Below are 22,323 nucleotides of genomic sequence, written 5' to 3' on the forward strand. Positions count from 1 at the left end.
CCCCATTTGCCTTGCAAAAAAACCCCTTAAAAAAACCAATTATTTATCTGATCAACTTGCACAAGTTGATATTGATATGAATATTGGAATATTTGGAAAAATATATTTTATCTATTTCTTTATATAGAAGTTCTTAGTTTTGAATCTAAGTGGCTAGACCACTGAACCATGTTGCTTTTCTAATAATTATTCCTTCTTTTTCACATGTGGGATGACTTTCTTTTGATACCTTGCAAATGAATCTAGAAAATTAGCCAACCCACAGAAAAAAAAACCCCAACAAAAAAGACACTAACTTCTCTCACAAAGACACAGGCAGTTGTAAAGAGAGAAATATGTGAGAGGGAACATACTATTGTGGATAAAATGTTTAACTTAGTATCAGGAAGACTTGGATGTGAGTATGGTTTCCATCACTTTCTAGCTGTGTGATCCTGGGTAAGATACTCAACTTCTCTGAGAAGTCTCATAATCTGAGCATGAGAATATTAATAGAGCCTTCTTCACAAAGTTGTAAGGATTAAATGAGAAAGAGGACAATAGGTAAAGCTATCAGAATTTTTTACTGGCAACAAAAGAGCTTCATAGAAGAATTCTCTTTTGTTTGCACTTTTATTTGTCCTTAAGGGAAGTTCAAGTAGTTTACCTTATATACCTAAAGAAGAAAGAAGAAGAAATAAGGTACTTAGGCAATTTATTGATCCCTACTCATAATGAGGGTTACATCTGAAACTTCCCATATAGGGTAAATCATAAAATTCCCTTTCATTGGAATTGGGACTAGCAACTTCAAAGTGGGACTTGAAAGGGAAGGAATATATATATATATATATATATATATATATATATATATATATATATATATATATATATGGATATGCAAGGTAGCCTCAAGGAACACGGTCTTTAGAACATGGCAGGAAGAGGGAGATCTCCACAATCAAAGACTTCTTGGTCTATTTTTCCAGAGTAGCTACCATTGAGGAACCATTGCACCTCTTAGATCAGGTCTGATCTAAAACCAGATCAGAGATAGCAGCTTTTATAGGAAAAGGAGGGTCTTCCTGGGCAGAACTCCCTTGATTGGTTTTCTGTTCCCTGAGATCAAAGGAAAGAAGACACCAATTTAACCTGGAATTTGTCAAATATCTGAGTCTATATATGGGGTTTCAGGGAAGGGGTAGCACACAAGGGAGGGAGTACAAGTCATTCAATCAACAAGCATTTATTAGGCAATTATGATGTGCCAGACATTATGTTAGGTATTGGGGGGTACAAAAAAAGGGCAAAAACATGGTTCCTGCCTTCAAGAAGCTCAAATTTTAATGGAGAAGACAATATGCAAATACCTTTGTATATACAAGACATATATATATATATATATATATATATATATATATATATGTATATAATAAAAAATAGAATGTCATGTCAAGGGAAGGCACAGGGGATGAGGGTACAAGAGGCTTCCTGTAGAGGATGGGATCTGAGCAGAGCTGGGTCTTGGAGGAAGGCAGGGAAGCCAAGAGGCAGAGGTGAGAAGTGGGAGAATTCCAGGTAGAAGGAAAAAAACAAAACTGCTTCGCAAACCTTAAAGTGCTCTATAAATGTCAGGCAGCATCATTCTCATTCAAGTTGCTTGCAAGTTTGCTTTAAGATAGGGTAAAGTTTTTTCACCATGAGTTGCTATTTTAGGGAGTTATTTGAGCAAAGAGAAGCTCCCTGGAGGAAAACACCATGGATTCAGCCCATTTTCTGTTAATCTTAGCAGTTAAATCTCATATGCTATGTTAGATTGGTGTGGGACATTCTTTCTATTCTCCTAAGGGGATCAGGAGAAAATTCATTTTGCTAAATTAAAACACTAATTTGCATTTTCAACATGCTTTTAATTTGTGATTACAAACATAATTTCCAATAAAACACTATATATATATATATATAATAGGCAAAAAATAAGTTAATACATAGCAAACTAGAGTACAACTTCATTAATTAATAGGTTTAATAACAAACAGATCATTTAAGACTCTGGAATTACATTTAATATAAACTTTGTCCAATACTCACACCTTTTCAAATCTAAGTAAAACACCAAAAGAGCTATCAAGACTTCTCCAAACCAATTACAAGAATGCATTTTTATTTTTGGTTACAATCCCCTGCTATGCACAAGACCATTGAAATGCTGGGACAATCACACATTTTAAAACGGCACAAAGCAAAGCGAGGAGACACATGCCAGCCTTATGTAAGCTGCCTTGAAAGTGCAAACGTTTATTTATTTTTCCTCTTCCTGAACCACTAGTATAAGAGCTGGTACCTCAGACGACACCGCAGGATCATTAGCATGCTTTCCATACCACAGGTAAGGGACATTGACTTAAACCCGGTCAGGTCTCCATGCCTTTTGAAGATACCTCCGGTTTTTAAACAGTGAATAGGCATTCAACTATATATAGTGCAAATCAAATACCAAGAAGCAAAACGACAGGACAGAGACTGTCATTAGATAAGACACATTCTTGGACAGAGCATCACAAGAGATGCTACTCTTCTACCTGGCACAACACCACACAAAACGAACTGGCACAAGATAAAGACAACTTCTGTTTAGGTTTGAATATGGAATGGGGTTCGGCGGAGAGAATGCAGGGCGACCAGACAACAGCCCCGGAGCAATGCTCCAATATTATAGACTGGATCAATGCCTCCTCTTTGAGTACTAAATGCCCACATGACTGTAGGGATGACAGGGGCTGCTACAGCCAAAAGATCCACCAGGAAATTGTTGCTCCAGTACTGCTTCACTATTCCTGCCTGAGAGAGATGAATGACATTGCCCAACCTTTCTTCAGGGTAAGCCATGAAATCTAGTTCCCTCATGACTCGGTTTTCATGACTTCCACCTTCCATCTTGGTGTATGGTGTCTCCATAGGAGACAAAAGAATGGCAGAGTTTGGATCACTTGGTGTGAGATCAACCATTAGAGAAGATGTGGCCTCTGGGAAGTTTTCTATCAGGTCAGCTTCAGACTCATCAAGGGATGATGGACTTGAGGGACGGGGGTCTTGTAATTTGAGCATATTCTGAATGAGCTGCTCTACATCGGGGCTATATGGCACCACATCAGTCTGAATGGCCTGCTCAATCACCACATTGCCTTCCTCCTGACCCACTGGGGCCATTTCAAATACCTTTGTTTTATGCGGGGAGGAAATGGTTGTAGACTGTAAGAGGGACAGGTCACCAGCTTCTGTAGTGGTGGCCATCATAATTTCTTCAAACAAATCTGTGCTGTTCTCCATGTTTTCAATGACCAGTAACTCCTTCTCAGCTCCTTCCTCTATGATTTGGTCTTCCAAAGCCTGTGCATCTGCCATTTTGCCATAGGCAGTGCTGGGAGGTAAACTTTTCTCTGGGGAATCACAGAGATAGTCTAGACTCTGCTCATCCCTCAGAGATCCATTCTGGGCCATCTCCATACTCTGAAGTAAGGATTCTAATTTCTTATTCTGGATGTTTATATCTACAAAGTATTTCTGTATTCCCTTGTCTTTATCAGCCAGGCTGCTCCTCATCGTCTCAATGACCTGCTTCAGTTGCTTAATCTCTTTTCTTGCCTCCTTTAAGGCCAACTGAGCTTCCACTCGATGGCACTCTTCTTCAATCCAATCCTCTCGCATACGAGCTAACTGAGATTTGAGCTCTGCAATCTCTGTTTCCCTATTCAAAATTAAAAACAACCACAAATTAACAAGGTAAAAACAAAAATCTTAAATTCGATTTCTTAGATATTACACTCTCTCAGTCTATTATCATCCCTTTATTCACATAAAGGCTAATACTTTCAATTTTCTTTTTTTAAAAAATTGCAATTCACACTGAAAAATTGTTGATATATTTCAAAAATGATTATAAGATGTTCAGATTGAGTTTGTGGGATCTGAAGAGAAACAAGAGTATTAGAAGTTACTTATTTCATCTTCCAAACTCAGGTTTAATTTTAATTTAATTTAATTTTCTCCTGATTTCAGGGGAAAGATTAGGTATTCATTTTTAAAACTTTGAATTCCGGGGACAGCTAGGAGGTACAGTGGATAGAGCGCCGACCTTGGAGACAGGAGGATCTGAGTTCAAATCCAACCTCAGACACTTAATTACCTAGCTGACCTTGGGAAAGTCACTTTACCCTATTGCCTTGCAAAAAACAAAAATAATCCCCCAAAACAAAAAAATTTGAGTTTCAAATTCTCCCCCCTCCCTCCCACATCTTGAGAAAGCAAGTAATCTGACACAGGTTAAAAATGTGTAGTCATAAGATTTCCATAATAATCATGTTGTGAAAGAAAAGAAAGACACCCCCCAAAAGAAATCTCAAGAAAAATAATGAAAAAAATATATTTCAATCTATATTTAGACACCATCAGCTCTGTTTCTGAGGATGGAGAGCATTCTTTATCATGAGACCTTCAGAGTTGTCTTGGGTCAAAACACTGCTGAGAAAAGCTAAGTTATTTACAGCTGATCATCCTACATTTCACACTGTATCTGCTCATATAAGTCTTTCCAAGTTTTACTGAGAGCATCCTGTTCATCATTTCTTACAGCAGACTAGCTTTCCATCATGATCACATTCCACAATTTGTCCAACCAACCCTCAACTGATGGACCTCCCCTCAACTTCCATTTCCTTGCCATGAGAAAAGAGCTGCTGTACATATTTTTATACATTCCTTCCTGTTTTTCATCTCTTCCTTCTAAACTCTTAGGTCCAAATTTTTCCTTAGGAAGAATGGCATTTAAAGCATGGGAAAACTATCCTATTTCTCTATAACAATTTGTAGGCCATGCTTCTAAAATGAAGTATTTTTAAAAGAAAAAATATATTATAAAAATTCAGAATTTAACAGGAATAAAAAAAATCATTGATTCAAAGCCCTGACCAAAGCATGAATCTTGTCTTCAATATCCCTGCCAAGAGATCTTCCAGTATCTCTGATTGAAGAACTTGAATGATAGATAACTTATGACCTCTCTGGGTAGCATGTTACAGAGTTGATATGCTTCAGGTATATGATTTCCCCCCTTATATTGAATATAAATCAGTACCTACTGTTCCTAAATCTGTCCTCCATGGCTAGAGAGAACAAGTTTAATCACTTTGACACCCCAATGGGTAATGAATGAAGATTCTTCTACATTACAAAGATCTAAGATTTGATCACAGTGGACCTTCCTTTTATTGATACAAATTGCAAGTCCTTCCATGCTTGGGTGGATAGGCTTCATTGCAGACTATAGCTTTAAAAAAAATCATTTTCTGGACACTAGCCCTCTAAAGGTGCCTTTCAAGAACAAAAAAGGTAAAATGAAAAATTATACTCTGAGGAAAGTTTCATATGAAATATATTTAGAAAAGATATATTTAGAAAAGATATAGCTTTATTCACCCCAATATGGAAACCTCTACCAAGGTTCTGCTGCACTGATTCATAGAGGTTCTTGACGACTTACCAAGGTAGAAAGGCTTTGAGTACTGTCCCAATGATGAACATATTTCTATGGAATGAAGACCAATCTAGTCAAATTCAGAGAGGCTTAGCACAAAGTTGGTTGTCATGAATTTTGGAGATACAGCTTTCTGGATGGCTTCCAGAAATCCAAATACAAAAGAATTGTGATCTGTCTAGGCTGATTGGTTGAGGTATCTGTCATATCACTGAAATCACAGATTCTTCCAGTATTGGCATATGTCTACTTCAGAGCAGGAGATAATGCCGTTTTCCTCCTTAGAATCATAGACCTAGAGTTGGAAGGATTCTTAGACACCTTCTCATCCTTTCCTTTCAACTTAGAGTTGAGGAAACTGAGACTCAGGGAAAAAGTTAAGTGACTTGCCCAAGGTCATGAAAGCCATATCAAATGTAGGAGTTGAACCAAGAGCCTCTGATTCTAGAGTGCTCTTCCTATTGCACAGAACTACCTCTGTACTTAGGAAGAAAATATTCTTACAGTTAACCTAAATTCTTCATGCTTCAGTTTAAATACATTTATTGTCACTCTAACTGATAATGCACAACCCCTGGCCTCAATCCTCTTTATAAGTTTCCTTCTTAGGAAGACAGTGCTGAACTTTTTCTTTTCCAGGATAAATATATCCTGAGAGTAATATATCAAATCTTTCCTCACAGGCTTTACTTTCTGTCTTTAATTAAATTTGCCATGAGATGAATATTTCTAGAAAGTTGTATCTATTCCTCAGTTTCTGTGGATCAAAGATCATAGCTCTAGGACTGAAAGGGATCTCAAAGATCATCTAGTCCAATCCCTTCATATTTTTTTCAGATGAGGATAATAAGAATCAGGACAATTGATTTGCCCAAATTCAAATTGGAACATGTCCTATCAGATACAAGATTTTAACAAATCCAGAGCCAATTCTCGGGGGCGGGGCGCTACATTGAGGCAATCTAGTAAAGAGTCTAGTCTATGATGGAATGCCTTATTTTATTATAGTCATTACAAATGCAATTAAAGTGTTTAGATTGTCTATATAAAAGTTAAAAACTGACTTGGGTCCTTGCATTCAGTTTAAAATGAACCTAATTCTAAATTACCTCTCTGGTCTACAGTTCTACTAAGTCCTTTTCCCATATGTTTTAGGGAAAAAAATACTCAAGTGGGAAACAACTGGAGTGTCTAACATATCAGAGGCTTTTATTTTTAAACTTTTCCTTAGAATCTCTTAAATTTTTTTTAATCAGAAGTTTGGTAACAAATAATGAGCCTCTATTCTTTAGCAGAGAAAGAATTGACAAACCCCCAAGGGAGTCCCCAAAGATGTGCACAGGACTTAAGGTGGGCCATAATATACTCAGGCATAATATGTTCCTTTCCTAGTACAGGGTTGTTCCCTGCAGTGTTCATTTAGTTTAAAAATAGCTTTACACTAACCTATCATTTGGGGTTTGGCAATGTTACTCAGTTGTACATACCCAGAAAAAAACTGAGAATTTTCTGTAATAAACTTTTAAAAGTGGAATCAAGCAAATGATGCAATAAAGAAACGATTAAAAATTGTAGCTAATTTTAGTATTTCAATAAAAGAGAAAGTTGTTTTTGTTTATTTTTATGTTTGTGATTTGTGATTTGCCATTTATAGATTTATATAAATGATTACTGAACACTTTGCAAAATAAATGATGATCCTACTTTACCTCTCTTGCAGTCGGCTCTCAGATTCTTTCAATCTAGTTTTGAGGTGTCTCACTGTAACCTCCTTCTGCTGCAGGGGAGTCAAATATTGCTCTGGGTTTGGGGGTTTAACACCATGATTTTCTCCACAAGACATATACCTCCCTGGCCTCCTGAAATAAACCAAGTAAATATATGTTAATTTTGTCCTATTTACTTTCCTATAATTTTTTTTTACATAAAAATGTGAGCTTGAAGAAACAGATTTAGCATGTTTACCTCTTTTACTGTAATGATGATGACTTCATCTGGAAAGGTGGTATACAATTTATGCATTTAAAGGTCTTGGGACAATAAATCTTTCTACTTCCTTGGTCAATATCTACTAAATTAAGGCTTAAGAGGCAAAATAGGCTTTTCTCATACAAAGAAATGATCTCATTCAAAATAATGTACAATTGTCTCAATGCCAGCACTATCAGTTATGCTAAGTAATATGCCACTATAGTAAGAGGACAATGAGATATAAAAGAAAAGGGGTCAGAGAGGAGGATGAAGTGCTTGTGCAAAGTGTCACTTCTTAAAGATGTAATGCACTAAATTCAAATGACTCAGCAACAGTTTCTTGGGGTAGGTACATGCTGTGGTCAGAACTGATTTCTGTTAGAAATGATTTTTTTCCCCTTCTACCATGTGAATGCCCCTTTATTCTGAAGGACAGCAATGATATTTTCCTCTCACAATGGGCTGATTTTAAAAGGAAGGCATGGAGTGTCCTATGATGCATCTCTGGACTGCAAGCCAAGAATCCTCAACTCTGTTCCTATCTTCTCCATGCTTGTGGGACAGCCGTGGGTGAGTTCAGGGCCTAGATCCCAGAGCCAACACAAAGCTGAATATTTCCTTTGTGAGTTTAGTGCCCACTGAGCAGAATCGGGAATTTCAGAGGGAGAGAGACATGCTGGCTCTTGGATACTACCCATTCTACTTCTGGGAGGGAAAGTAGGTACAGGCTACTCTACTTTCATGAAAAGGAGTGGGATTCATCTGATTGTAGTGTTTTCCTGCCTCAAGTCTTTTCTCATTCAAGTCTTTTCTATATCTATGACTACCCAAAGGTTTCCTTATGTATAGATTTGATCTTATCAATCCTTTATTTAACTATAATGGGTCCCTATTGTTTCTACAATAAAAAAATAAACATTTCTGTTTGAATTTTGAAGTCTTCGTTACCTAACACCAGCCTAACTTTCTAATCACTCTGGACATTACTCCCCCTCCAACACTCTTGGTATGATCCAGTCAATCTATATCTACATCTATATTTTTATCTGTATCTCTCTCTCTATATATATATATGCTTTTTCCTTATTTCTGCCTCACAGAATTCTGTCTTCCAAGACACGACTCAAGCACTTAGCACAATGACTAATATATATTATTATATTATACTATATTATGAATCAGGAACTTCATAAATCCTCATTGACTGTTGATTGTCTCTAGGGCCACCTTTTACATGGAGGGAGCCTTTCTCGATTCCCTCAACCATTAGTACCTTCCCTTCCAAACTATATTTTACTCAACTACTTTGTATTCTCTTTACATTTCTTTTGTAGATATTTTTATATGTAATTTATTTTCTTTTCATTAGAGATCACGACTATTTCATTCTCTGTATTTGTATTCCTAGCATTCAGCCCAGTGTCAACCATATAATAGATGTTGAAAAATGTTTGTTAATTGAGTGACTATTGCTTGACATTCACAATCCTCACCTTCACTTTTCTTCCCTTTTCATTAAACATTTTGCTACCCAGGTGTTGGTTTTCATCGGCTGACCCTCCAAAACATTTCATCATGGAGAGGTAATAGATTGTGATTATTCAGCTATTTTGGTTAATATAGAGCATTTTAAAGAAATAAAACAAAGGAAAAGGAAAGTAAAAAAGAAAAAAGAAAAGAAAAAGTTCACTCAATAGGATAAATTATGAATTACAATATGGCCAAAAGAACTTACCTCATGATGGGGCTACTATCACTTCCTTTATATGAACCAGAATTACTGCTACTGGGGGATGAAGGCCCATAATTTGGATGGGCATTAGCAGGGCTCTGTTGATTCCTGCACAATACAGATATAAGATCTTTCTCACGTGAAGGTGGGCTGTTGCCAGACTTGTAAGATGTAGATCCATTATTCCGTCCATGAGAACCACGGCTACAAAAAATAATAATGAAAATATCAAGTTACTTGGACAAAATTCTGTTGTTTAATTCTTCCATTAAGGTGGAAGTTTTTCTACTTGGAAAAACAGCAACTGCTAACAATACATTGGGAATATATATCTGTCAAGTCAAACTGGCCTTCTTGGGATCCTTTTACTCATTGTGCTTTCTCCCTGAGCCTTACTCCAAGGAACTATTTATTATGTGTTCCTCCTTGAGATCAGTGTAGTGGAAAGAGAGTTAGATTTGAAATCAAAGGACCTTGGTTCAAATCCTTACTCTACCATCTTACTACTACATTACTAATGGGAAAAATAGTTACTCCTCTTCACTTCTGTTTTCTTGACTGCAAAATGAGAGGGATGAGAGTAGATAACATTGAAGATTCCTCCTACCTGTAAATCTGTAATCTGATGATCTATGATATAGTGCTTTAAATTCTACTACCTCCAAGAAACTCTGAAATGGACACTAATCCAGGGACTCTAACAAAAGGAAAAACAATGGTTCTTCTATCTGAAGAGTATATTGATATTGGGATTTTGTTCCATTCATTAGCTTCAGTAAAAGCAAAGTACATTTGAAATGGCTCAGTTTAAAATTTAGCAAATTATTGGGATACATTTTGGATTAATGGTCTTATTTTTGTTCAAATCCCTGCACAAATCCTGAATCACCTATCTTTTCAATGTCCTGTTTATAGACAAAGATTTTCTTTGCTTCTCTTGTTTCTATTTTTTTCTTTAACATGTCCATGTTTTTTGTATTTTCCAAATTGAAGTATAATGCAAACAAAAACTACATTCATGTGGTTTTTAGTCAGACCTCTCCTTGGATAAGGAAATTTGAAAATATTATTCACATTATAAAGACATGCATAAAGTGGGATTTATTCCTGAAAAAAATACTTAGGGCAGCTGCTTACATTTCTCCCCAAAGCTATCCATTTTGCAATAATCTTCCAATTCCTATGATAATCAGGGAGAGAGCCTCTATTAGCTGTTAATCTCTCTTTAACACTTGGTGGTTTCAGACTGCCCCCCCCACCAAGGAAGACTTCTAAATCTGCTAATCTTTCTTTTCTGAAACAGGACTGTGCCCTAACTTTATAAGCCTCTCCCAGAAGCAGCAAGGCGTATAAGAAGGGGGCTGGGATTGTATTGGCAGGCAGTTGATGCCATTATAGCTTGGTTGGCAGCAAAGCTTTGTATAAAATCATATAGTTCTTTATTAACTTATAAGACAAAGTACATATTGATGTATTTCTCAGTTGCTGTCATTTAGTTAAATGAGTTCTAGGAGTGCTGGAATATATCTGTATTGATCCAATGAGAAGAGTTTTTAGTAACTAATAATCAAGAAGTTCCATTTTGTTTTTTTCCTAATTTTCTAATGTGTTGATTTCAGAAGTTATCCTTTTACTTCATAAGCAGCAATACTTGAAACCACTGTGATCTTATTCATAATGTTGAAATTGTAAGAATCTCTTATGGAAATTATTTCCCAGATCATGGAATGTTAAGAGTTGAAATGGTGTTCCAGTGGTTTCCAAGCTATAGGACTCTTAAATTTTTGGAAAAGGTTCCTCTGAATTCAAAAATAAATCTATGAATAGCTGAACATGATTTGGGTGAACCGAATAAATATGTCATACACTTATATGTCTGCAGATTTTCTCAGTCCAAATCTATGATTTCATTGATGTGGGGAATTCCCATTGTAGAGACTCCCTCTAACAATGCAAAATGACAGTTTTTTCTATAGCTTATAGTCTTATTTTTGGTTTTTGATTTTTTCAAGGCAATGGGGTTAAGTGATTGCCCAAGGTTACCCAACTAGGTAATTATTAAGTATCTGAGGCTGGATTTGAACTCAGATCTTCCCAACTTCAGGGTTGCACTATCTAACAGCCTCAATATAGCTTAGTCTTAAGAGAATAGAGATAATGGTGTAATTAAAAAATAAAGTTCATTTAAAACATTACTGAATTTATAAGACTTTTTTTTGTCATTACCAATTATCTCAATCATTATACAGTAATAGTGGAACTACCAAAATGTATGTGGAAGGTGGGAGGAAAAGAAGAGGTTATAAGATTTTTATTGTAAGAAAGGATTTCAAGTACTCAAAATTGTTGGGGACCACTGAAATAGTTGAATGCTCTCATTTTATAAGTGAGAAAACTGAGATCCTGAGAGTTCAAAATACTTGTCCATAGCCATCCAGATAATGAAGTGGCAGATTTGAACTCAGGGTTCCTAACTCCATACCCAGTACCATTTGTAGTATATTATATACAAACTAATTCTGATTATGTACTGACTCTCTGAGATGGTGTCATGCGGATGAAGAAATAATAGCAACCTCTAAAGTAGAATCACAACTTCAGTCTAGCTTGCTTATTGCTTCACAATCCCCTTTCCCCATCTTGGTCACAAATTTCCCTCTATTTATAATGTGGCTTCTGTACAAATCCAGAAATAAATGTGTTAAAAGACAAAACAAAACAATTATATACTTAACTACCTAGCAATGCACAACACACATAAATGAAAATATCACCAAAAAGGAAAACAAAAAAAGCTCTGTGCTGAAATCAGTCTGAGCAAACCCCTCCTTCTTTCTCATGAGAAGGGACATTTTATCTATAACAGATGGCCTGATGGCTTTTTTACAAACTGACTTTAAGAGTTCAGTGATGGGAAGTCCTCTTCATAAGTAGCAGAGAAGAAAAGAAAAGCACACTCTGGCTTAGGTTATTATCCCTGTTTCAGTTATAATTTGGCATAAATAAGCCCAGTTCTTTCTTAACACAAACAGGATAAGTTTCCAGGCAAAATCATTTAGAGTTAGGAAAGAAAGCTGATGACGACCATGACTTTGAGTTCTGCACAACACATTATTGATGGCTTTTTTGTCCTTCATTCTCAAGGAAGACTAGAACATCAGGGAGGTGATGCCATGACAAGTACAATAATTGGATTTGAGTAGGGGGCTGTGCTAAGTCTAGCCTCACTTTCTCCTCCAGAGTCATCTGGTTCCAGTGGTCAGATATAAATCAGAATGAGTGGAGGTGACCCCGGTCATGAGGCAATCAGAGAAAAGTGACTTGCCCAAGATCACACAGCTAGTCTGAGGTCAAATTTGAACCCAGTGCCCATGTTTTCTTCCTGTTCTCCAAGGTCAGGAAGAACAAATTTGATTCATTTTCCTATCTTTCCAACTAATCCCTTCCATAAACTTCAGTCACTTGTCTGTCAGTCAACCAACATTTATTAAGCACCTACTTGTGCCAGATACTCTGTTAAACCTTGGAGATACAAAGAAAGGCATCATTAATTGTCTTAATGGACATTTCAAATTGGAAACTCCAGAGCCATCTCAAATTCAACATGTTCAAAACTGACCTCATTTTCTTTTCCCCTAAACTTACTCCTCTTTCAAATTTCCCTATTTCTGTAAAGTTCAGTCTCTCAGGTTCATAACCTTAACTTGGTTCCTCACTTTCCCTCATTCCCATATATCTGATGGGCTGCCAAATCTTGTCATTTCTAACTTCACAAAGTTTCTTGCATCTGGCCCCTTTTCTCCACACGTGTACTTACCATCTCTGTTCAGACCTCATCACCTCTCAGGTAGGTTACTACAGTAACCTCCTAATTGGTCTCTCAGCCTCAAGTCTCAACTCTCCAATCCATCCTACATATAATTGCCAAAGGGATTTTTCTTAAGCAAAGATCCAACCATATCACTCCATTCTTTAATTAACTCCAATCAACTTTATCGCTTCTAAAACAAAAGTAAACTCCTGTTTACCTTTAAAAAGTTTTTTGCTACTTGTATGTCTTTTTTATTCTCTGTGATCCATTTAAACTAACTTCATAATATCTATTTGCCATTTCTATGCCTTTCCACTGGCCATCTCATATTCCTAAAATGCATATCCTCCTTACTTCTTTCCTAACCTTCTCTCAAGCATTTGCTGTCTTCTATATGAAATTTTTTTCTGATCTCCTTCAGCTGTTAGTGACTATCCACTCTCTTAATTATCTAGTTTGAAATGACTTTCTATTTATGTATATTGTATTATATTATATATGTCATATTAATTATATTACATCACATTGTATTATAACATATCAATCATATATTATATTATGTTTATTACATTTATTATATTATATCATATCATTATATATCATATTATAGAATAGATGTATATATATCTTCCCAATTAGAATGTAAACTCCTTGTGAATAGGGATTGTTTCCTTTTTTGGACTTGCATCTCCAATGTCTAATACAGTATTGATCATGCTTAATAAATGTTCTGGCACTGACTGATTCCAAATAGCTTTTCAAATCTCAGGAAGAGCAAGTTTCATATTTCTATTACTAGGCTAACCATTCCTAATTCCTTCAGCTTAGACTCATGAGATATGAACTCAAAGCTCTTCTCTAGAGATTATCTGCTTAATCAATGTCCCGTCTAAAAATGTAGAACCCAAGTCAATACTTCAGATGTGGCCTGACCAAAATACCTCATTTCCAGCACTAAACCTCTCTCAGTGTGGCTTGGCTGCCATTGCATCATCAATCAATCAGTAAATCAATAAGTATTGATTAAGTATCAGGCACTGTGTTACATTCTAGGAATAGAGAAAGAAGTAAAAAGCAATCTCTGTCCTCAAGGCTCATATTGAGTTTTAAGTTCATTAAAATCCCCAGATTGCTTTCAGGCCATTCTCTCTGTCATGATTAGCCACATAAAAATTCAACATGTTGGAGTAGCTGGATGACTCAGTGGATAGAGTGCTGGACCTGAGTTCAAATCCAGCCTCAGATACTGACTAGCTGTGTGATCCTGGACAAGTCATTTAACCTCATTTATCTTAAATGAAGGAGGAAATGGAAAACCACTCCAGAAACTTTGTCGGAAAACCCCATGGAAAGTATGATTCATGGGTCATGAAGACTGGTCACAACTGAACAATAACAGCATTCCTTGTTAGAAATAATCTTGTATAAATCTAAACAAAATTTCCATGGTACAAAAGCTATCTTCTGTAGTTTAATAACAATAGCTGGCATTTATATAGCCCTTTAAAATTTGAAAACTGCTTTATAAATATTATCTCATTTTTATCCTCACAATAACTTAGAAGAAAAATGCTATTTTTTTCCATTTTACAGATGAGGAAACTGTGACCAAGAGAGTAAAATCCTGACTTACCTATTAAATTCAAATAGTTAACAGATGTCTAAGATTATATTTGAATTCAGGACTTCAAGTCCAATGAATTATCCAGTATATCACCTAGCTATCTTGATTCAAATTTCAAGAATCATCACTGCATGATTTGTAATGACCGGTAGAAGCAATTAGATAGTTTAAAAATGCCACATTTACCATTTGTCTTCAACTAAATACACTAAAATCTTCTATATTTATTCTTCCTACATGCACTACAGCTCATTGTAATTTATCAATTTATATATATATGTTTATATATATGTATATATATATATGTATATATATATGGGAAGAGGAATATTTTTACTTTTCCCTCTCCTTCACTCTCTAAATACAATTATTTGCCTTATTCCTCATCCCTCAAATTCATTCAGTTCTTTTAATTTTTTTTTCAGAAAGCCTTAGAAGAAAGATATATATAGATTTAGGACTCACTGCATAGAGATGATAACTGAACCTATGAGAACTGATGAGGTCACTAAATAAGAGGCTATAGAGTGTGAAAACAAGAGGGCCCCAGGCAGAGACCAGGCCCGCCCTAACTTGTGGTTTGGGGTGGGACATGTTGATCTAGCAAAGTTAGCAGAAACAGAATGGACAGGCAGCAGGCAAAACAGAAGATAGCTGGAAGGAGAAACAGAGAAGGAGAGAATGAATGAATGCATAGGAGGAAGGGGTCAATACTTAGAGCCAAGAAGAATGAAGACTGAAAAAGACTGAACCCTGTACATTTACTTATACAGTTCATCATGAAGATGATATTTTGTTCTTTGTTCTGAAAGAAGATCATGACATGAGGTGAGGCTGTGACAAGCACATGGGTTGGATTTGAGTGAGGGGATTCTGGGATAAATTACCAGCCTCACTTTCTCCTCCAGAGTCATCTGGATCCAGTGGCCAGATATGAATCAGGATGACTGGAGATGGTCCTGAAAACGAGGCAATCAGGGTTAAATGACTTGTCCAAGGTCACATAGCTAGTGAGAGTCAAATGTCTGAGGCTGGATTTAAACTCCTGTCCTTCTGACTCCAAGACCATGCTCTATCCATTGTACCACCTAGCTGCCCTACAGTCCATCATTCCTGAAATATAACTTTGTCTCCCACTTCATGTGTCTCTCCTTCCTGAAATCCCTTTTCTCCATCTACTAGCTTCCTTTTACATTTATCATGTTCTAATCTGTTTTAGTTATTTATGCACATATTTCATTATTTGAACTTCTGAGAGGTCACATAGGATGAGACTTTCCTGGACTTCACTCTCTACTCCCTCACATTCATCTAGGCCATCTCCATGCTTCCTAAGGGATCCTATCTCAGTCTATTGCACTCTTCCCAATTCTATTGTTAAAAATCTGCCTTTCATATCAGACTTTTCAGGGGGAAAATATACATATATTTACATATAAATATATTTACATACATTATATATATATTATATATATATATATATATTTACAGCCTGAGGGTACACAGGTAGTATACTTGAAAGCTGGTGAAGAGGACACCTCAGAGATAGCTAGGTGGGTGGCACATGGGACAGAACACTTGGGAGTAGAAAAGACCCAAGTTAGAAATCTATAACCTAATATATACTATGTGACCCCAAGGAAATCACTTAACTTCTTTGTGCCTCAGTTTCCATATATGGAAAATGAGAGACTTGGACATGATAACAATTAAGGTCCCATTCAGTTTTAAAGCTATGACACATATTGGAAGATATAACTTAGATATGGGAAGAGGTTTATGTCTGTTCAAAAAAAAAATCCCTTTCCTAAAACATCTACCTGTACTTACCACTTTTCTTTCCTTTGGTTCCATTTACCTCCCATAACTATCTCTTCTCCTTAGTCCTAGTCTAAAAAAACATATTGCTCTGGAATCCAATGAAAGGCAGCAGTTTTTCAAAGGAGAGATGAATTATACAAAATATTCAGCTGTGCTTTAATGGTTTAACTACAAAAATCAATCAATCAGTAAGTTAGTCACCTAGTATTTACTAAGAGCCTAGTATGTATCAAGTATTGTGCTAAGTCCTAGGTATATAAAGGCAAAGACCAGTTCGTAGTCTCAAGGGCACTGTCTAAGGCAGAGGCAGTTTGCAAGTAACTAAGTTCAAATAAGATACATACAGGATAAATTGAGGGTAGTCTCAGGACACACTAAGATGAAAGAAGTCTGGGAAAAGCTTCTTACAGAAGATGAGAGTAACTGAGATTTAAAGGAAGCCAGGGAAACTTGGTGGCTAGGTACCATTCTAAATGCTCAGAATTGGGAGATGGGAGTGAATCAGAAAAGATTTTGGTGCTTAAAACAATCTCAATGATGCTTCATTTGACTGATTTAGCCTTGACATTTAACCCAAAGTACAAATACATTTGCAAATTTTCAAAAGAATAGTAACAACAATAGCAAAAGAAGTAAGAGAAACAAGGTCTCAATGGAGATATGTGAATTTCTAGCATAAGTTAAAGTTAAGTGTTATGGTCCAAGAATAAGCTTGATTTATAAGTGACACACAGAAAAGTTTATTTTCCTGTCCTGTGACCTCAGAGGCACTCTATTTCAAAAGCATAGGGTGTTTGGGGTAGTGAGATAATGTTTTCTTCTCCTGGAGACTACAATCTCTTGTTACAGGTTTTGTCTATTCCCAGCTTTGTTTTGAACAATAATACTCTGCACTTGGGATCTTAACTTCCTTTAAAAAAATTTACCGAATTTCATAATCACCATTGGAAAACAAAAGATACAATTTTCTTACTGGGTATTGGTAACTGAAGTCTGAGAAAGTCAATCATTTCTCTACATCAAATGGAAATATTAGGATGACAGTCACAGAAAAGGAGGGCTAGAATATAAACCTTTGAGTTCTTCTATATGATGTTCCTTTTAGAATATGATATTCATGTTTAAAGTCATTACAATCATTTTACTACTTAGGTCTCTCATCATCTCTGCCTTCTGTCCCTTGCCAATTACCCCTTTTAGTGTGGTTCTGACTTCTACAGGATATTTCCATCTTATTCTTTCTGGTGGTCCACCTCTTCTGGACTACTGAATAGACAGCAATGATGCCTTAATGTTTCTAAGGTCATGTATCCAGAACTACTGAATATTAGAACTAATCTTTGCTTTATTGACTGTTTGAATCTTTTTTTGTTCTAAATCACTAAATCTCATTGTTTTAGGCAACTCTCTAAGGTTATGAGTTACACAGAAGGTGCAGATCTGTATTGGCAGAAGATGTTTCTTTATCTAGAAGATTCCTGAAATTCTTAGATCCATGAAATCGCAGTTCTAGTTCCTTTCCTATTAATATTATTGTCATTACTATTAATTATTGTCATTATAATCACATTATTATCATTACAGAGAGGACACTAAAACTCAGAGGGAATAAACAAACTCACACAACCAAACTGATGGCAATCCAGATCTTGTTCCAGTATGGTATTTTTTCCTCACTTCACTATGATGCCTTTCTCTTTATATATTCCATAAATTACTAATGGATGGTTTATAAGAACTCTGAATTAAACTCATATTTTTCAACTCATTACTTTATAATTTCTTTCAAGTTATGGGGGGTGATAATGGTGACAATGGACTTATAGCTATTTTCTACCATCAGAAAATCCCCAAAATGGAAGGGATATCAGAGAACTCTTAGTTCAGTTCCAGCACAAAGCATGAATTATTTCTACATTACCAGTTTTTACCCTAGAGTCTATGTCAATGTACACACAGACCCACACCCACACACACACCCACACCCACCCACACACACACACACACACACACACACACACATGTATATTTATTTCAGAAGAATTGACTTCCTTTTAACACAGTCCCCCTCATCTTTCACTTTTTTTTCTAGGTCATCACTGCCACCATTGGCTGCACTCTCTTTCCTTTGCACTCTTTTTCTCTTGACTGCTTGGTGAACCTTTTCAATTCTACAATATCTTCTGCACTTTAGTCTCTGACCCCCTTATTGTGTGATCAAGCCTTGCCAAGTCTTAGTCTTGGATTACTACCATCATCCACTGCCTTTGCTCCTATTCATAAATTGCTGAACAAAACTGGAGAAATCGATTTGATTAGAACCATCACAAATTTGTTACCTAATTTCAATTGAACCCTCACTGCAGCAAAGCAATTTTTAAAATACACTCCATGGACCAAAATGGCTTTTCCCAGCCTTCTTGTCCCACCTCAAGTCTCCCTTGGCACTCCTTTTCTCCAATTCTCTCAACTGAGAACCTTACCACTGCATTCTTCACTGAAAAATTTTAATCGGATCATCAAAAATTCTATCTTCTCCCCTCATTGTCATTTTACATGACTCCAGATGTCTTCATTCACTGTCTCCTTCAATTTTATCTCACATCAAGAGTTGACACTTCTCTAAATCTTAATCCTATGTTATCTCATCTTCTCCAACAAATTGCCCTTTCTATCATTTCCACTCTCTCACTAAAAGATTAGTGAACAAGTTCTCTCTGTCTGCAGGCTGTTTCCCCACAAACACACACACACACACACACACACACACACACACACACATGTTTCCAGTCATTTAAAAAACCTTGTTCTGTCCATTTTCCATTGGCTACCAAAGCTCTTCAAGAAAGCAGTCTACAATCAATTAGTACCTTCACCTTTTGTCCTTTCTCTCCTAAAGTCTTTGCAGTCTGCTTTCTAATCTCACTGAAACCACTCTTTTCAAAGTTACCAGTGATTTCTTAATTGCGAGATCTAATGACCTTTTCTCAGTCTCCATCTTTCTTGATCTCTTTAAAGCCTTAGACCCTGCTAATCACCCTCTTCTTCTTATCTCTTTGAGGAGCTTCATGTAGGTCATGATCAGTGAGTGGTGAGTATTCCTCAAGGCTCTAGCCTAGACCCTCTTCTCCCAATATATTATCTCACAGGGCAAACTCTTCAATTATCATCTCAATGCAAATGATTCTCAAATCTATTTATCTATCTATCTATTCATTCATCTATCTATCTATCCATCTATTTATTTATTTTTCAAGGTAAATGGAGTTAAGTGGTTTGCCCAAGGCCCCACAGCTAGGTAATTGGATTTGAACTCAGGTACTCCTGACTCCAGGGTTGGTGCTCTATCCACTGAGCCACCTAGTTGCTCCTCAAACCTATTTAAAAGTCCTAATCTCTCTCCTGACCTCTAGTTTCTCATCTCCAACTGTCCATTGGACATCTTAAATTCAACATGTATGAAACTTAACTCTTCTCTTTCTAATACTATGGAAGGTACTTCCATATTCCCTGTCATATAAGATCAAAACCTAGCTATCATCCTATTACTTCTTCTCTAGTTTATCCTCCATTTATTAAAGTGATCTTCCTAAAGCACAGATCTAATTATATCACATTATTCCTTTTCTGATAACTCCAGTGGCTCCTTATTAGCACTAGAATCAAATGTAAAAGTCATGGCCCCTTCCTAACTATCCTGTTGTCTTACACTGCTCTCTGTATACCTGTAGATCTAGAAACACTAGCCTTCTTCCTAGTCTTTCAACAAGATGCTTCATCTTCCACTCTGGGCACTTTCTCTGTTATGCCTAGAATACTCTTCCTTCTTATTTCTGCTTTTAGTTTCCTTTTGGTACCAGATAAAATTCCACCTTTTGCAAGAAGATCTTCAAACCCCTCTAATGCTAATGATTTTCCTCTGTTGATTATTTCCTATTCATCTTTTACCTAGCTTATTAGTAAGTAGCTGTTCTCATGTTGTCTCCTGAATTAGAAGATGAGTTCTTCAAGGGCAGAGGTTGTCTTTCCTTTCTTTGTATCCCTGGTGTTTAGTGGTGTTTAATAATACTTATTGACTTTACCTAGAACTCTCCATTTCCAGATTCTCTAACTTTTCACTGGCTTTCCCTCATGCCAGAATGCTCTCTCTTCTTCAGTCTGCCTCAGCTTCCCTGGCTTCCTTCAAGTTTCAATTGAAATCCTATCTTCTGCAATACGACATTCCAACAATGGCTTCCCTTTGAAATTATATCTAATTTATTTCCACTTTAATATATCTTGTTTATATATAGTTGTTTGCATATTGTCTCCCTGTTAGACTGTGAGCTCCTTGAAAATAGGGGCTAGTTTTTGCTTTTCCTTTGGATCTCCAGCACTTAGAAAAGTGCTTGGCTCAGGAACTTAATAAATCCTAATTAGCTTGACTTTAGATTTAATATTTGGATTTTATTTGTAGATTCGGAAAATATTATTCTGAGAAGTGATGAATAGACTTCACCAGACTGTGGGGGTGGGGGTCCATGGCACAAAAGAAGTTTAAAAATGTCTTTTCTAAAATACCCTCAAAAAGCAGGAGGTATGGAGAAAGGAAGAGAACAAACATTTTAAAACACCATCTATGTAACAAACACTGTGTTAGGCCCATTGCAAATATAATCTCATTTGAGGTAGGTGTTATTATTTTTTTCTATTTTACAGAAGGGGAAACTGAGGCATGCAGTGGGTTAAGTGGTTTGCCCAAGGTCACAGAACAACTAAGTGTCTGAGACTACATTTGAAATCAGGTCTTCCTGAAATCAGGTCTGGTGTTCTATTCACTGTGCTGTGATCAAGAGCCTCTCCCTTAGCCTTTCACCCAAAACAAATAAGAGAAGTGAGTAGAACTACTTACCTGATCTTTCTACTTGTGGTCAGCACTGACTTTCTTATTCATACTCTCATACCCTTCTCCCTACTCCCCCACCTCTCACTCCCTTACAAAGCTATATAGGTGAAAACTTGAGCCAGAAAATTCTAATAAGGGACTAAAGGAAATGAAGCATAGGAAGGCAGTGAAAAATTGAATCTATGATTAAAACAAGGTTGGTAGGAGGCAATGTATGAAGTAGCTAGCTTGCATTAAATAGAGGAATAAACAAATAAGAGAAAGAACATAGGATTCTCTGGTTGACAGTCACTGAGGGAGTAGATAGATGGAAGACAGTTATAATCCATGGATAGGAAGAATGGAGTCAAGAATGACAGTGTTTATAGTGAAATGTATATTGTTTTTCAAAAGCCCTCAGAAACCTCAGGCATCATAAGGAAAACTAAAACCCAAAATTTCAACAAGAAAATTGTCTTGATAGCTTCAGAGAGGCAGTGGCTGCTACAGGTGAGTAAACTGAGTAAAGACCCATAATAACCGAGAAAAAAAAGGGCGGGTGCCTACTTGCGTGGAAAGGAGGCTCTCTTGTTTCCGGCAGTGGAGGAGGACATATGGACCTCGGGGGCTGAGATGCTGCCAGTGCTTCCTGAAGAGCTAAAGTCAGCCTCACTACCTGAAAAACAAAAGGGAACAGGGGGGAATATGAAGGAAATTGCAATGTGAGCACACTCAGCCTGGTCTTGGCCAAAGAAACAACTCCCCAGGGCTGCCTCTCCGGAGGCCTGTCAATGGGCATTCCGTCAGTTCTTTCTTTCCCTGTTTCTGTTTCCCTGTGTTTTCAAAGTGCAAACACAGGCAAATGGCAAGAATCCAACCTCTTCCAGTCTTTCAGTATTCTGTAGAAAGCAGACAAGTCAAGAAGAGGATACAAGACGATTTCACTGTGAAAGGCGTAGCAGCTATAAAGAGGAGCGCTTGACTCATG

At 36.6% G+C, this 22,323-nt stretch overlaps 1 protein-coding gene across 8 annotated transcripts in view; it reads right to left on the minus strand.

Moving 5' to 3' along the window:
- Positions 1–1,417: 1,417 nt before the first annotated feature.
- SYBU (syntabulin) overlaps positions 1,418–22,323 on the minus strand; it is a 95,511-nt gene continuing 74,605 nt past the window's right edge. For all 8 annotated transcript variants that reach the window (XM_074201215.1, XM_074201214.1, XM_074201213.1 and 5 more), the window contains 4 exons: positions 21,903–22,011; positions 9,219–9,419; positions 7,222–7,371; positions 1,418–3,727 (listed from right to left, as the gene is read on the minus strand). In XM_074201215.1, coding sequence (XP_074057316.1) covers positions 2,614–3,727; positions 7,222–7,371; positions 9,219–9,419; positions 21,903–22,011 — 1,574 coding nt within the window. In that variant the 3' untranslated portion in view covers positions 1,418–2,613. The remainder of the gene's footprint in view (positions 3,728–7,221; positions 7,372–9,218; positions 9,420–21,902; positions 22,012–22,323) is intronic.

The sequence above is a fragment of the Macrotis lagotis genome, chromosome X, assembly GCF_037893015.1.
Source record: "Macrotis lagotis isolate mMagLag1 chromosome X, bilby.v1.9.chrom.fasta, whole genome shotgun sequence".
NCBI classification, from domain to species: domain Eukaryota; kingdom Metazoa; phylum Chordata; class Mammalia; order Peramelemorphia; family Peramelidae; genus Macrotis; species Macrotis lagotis.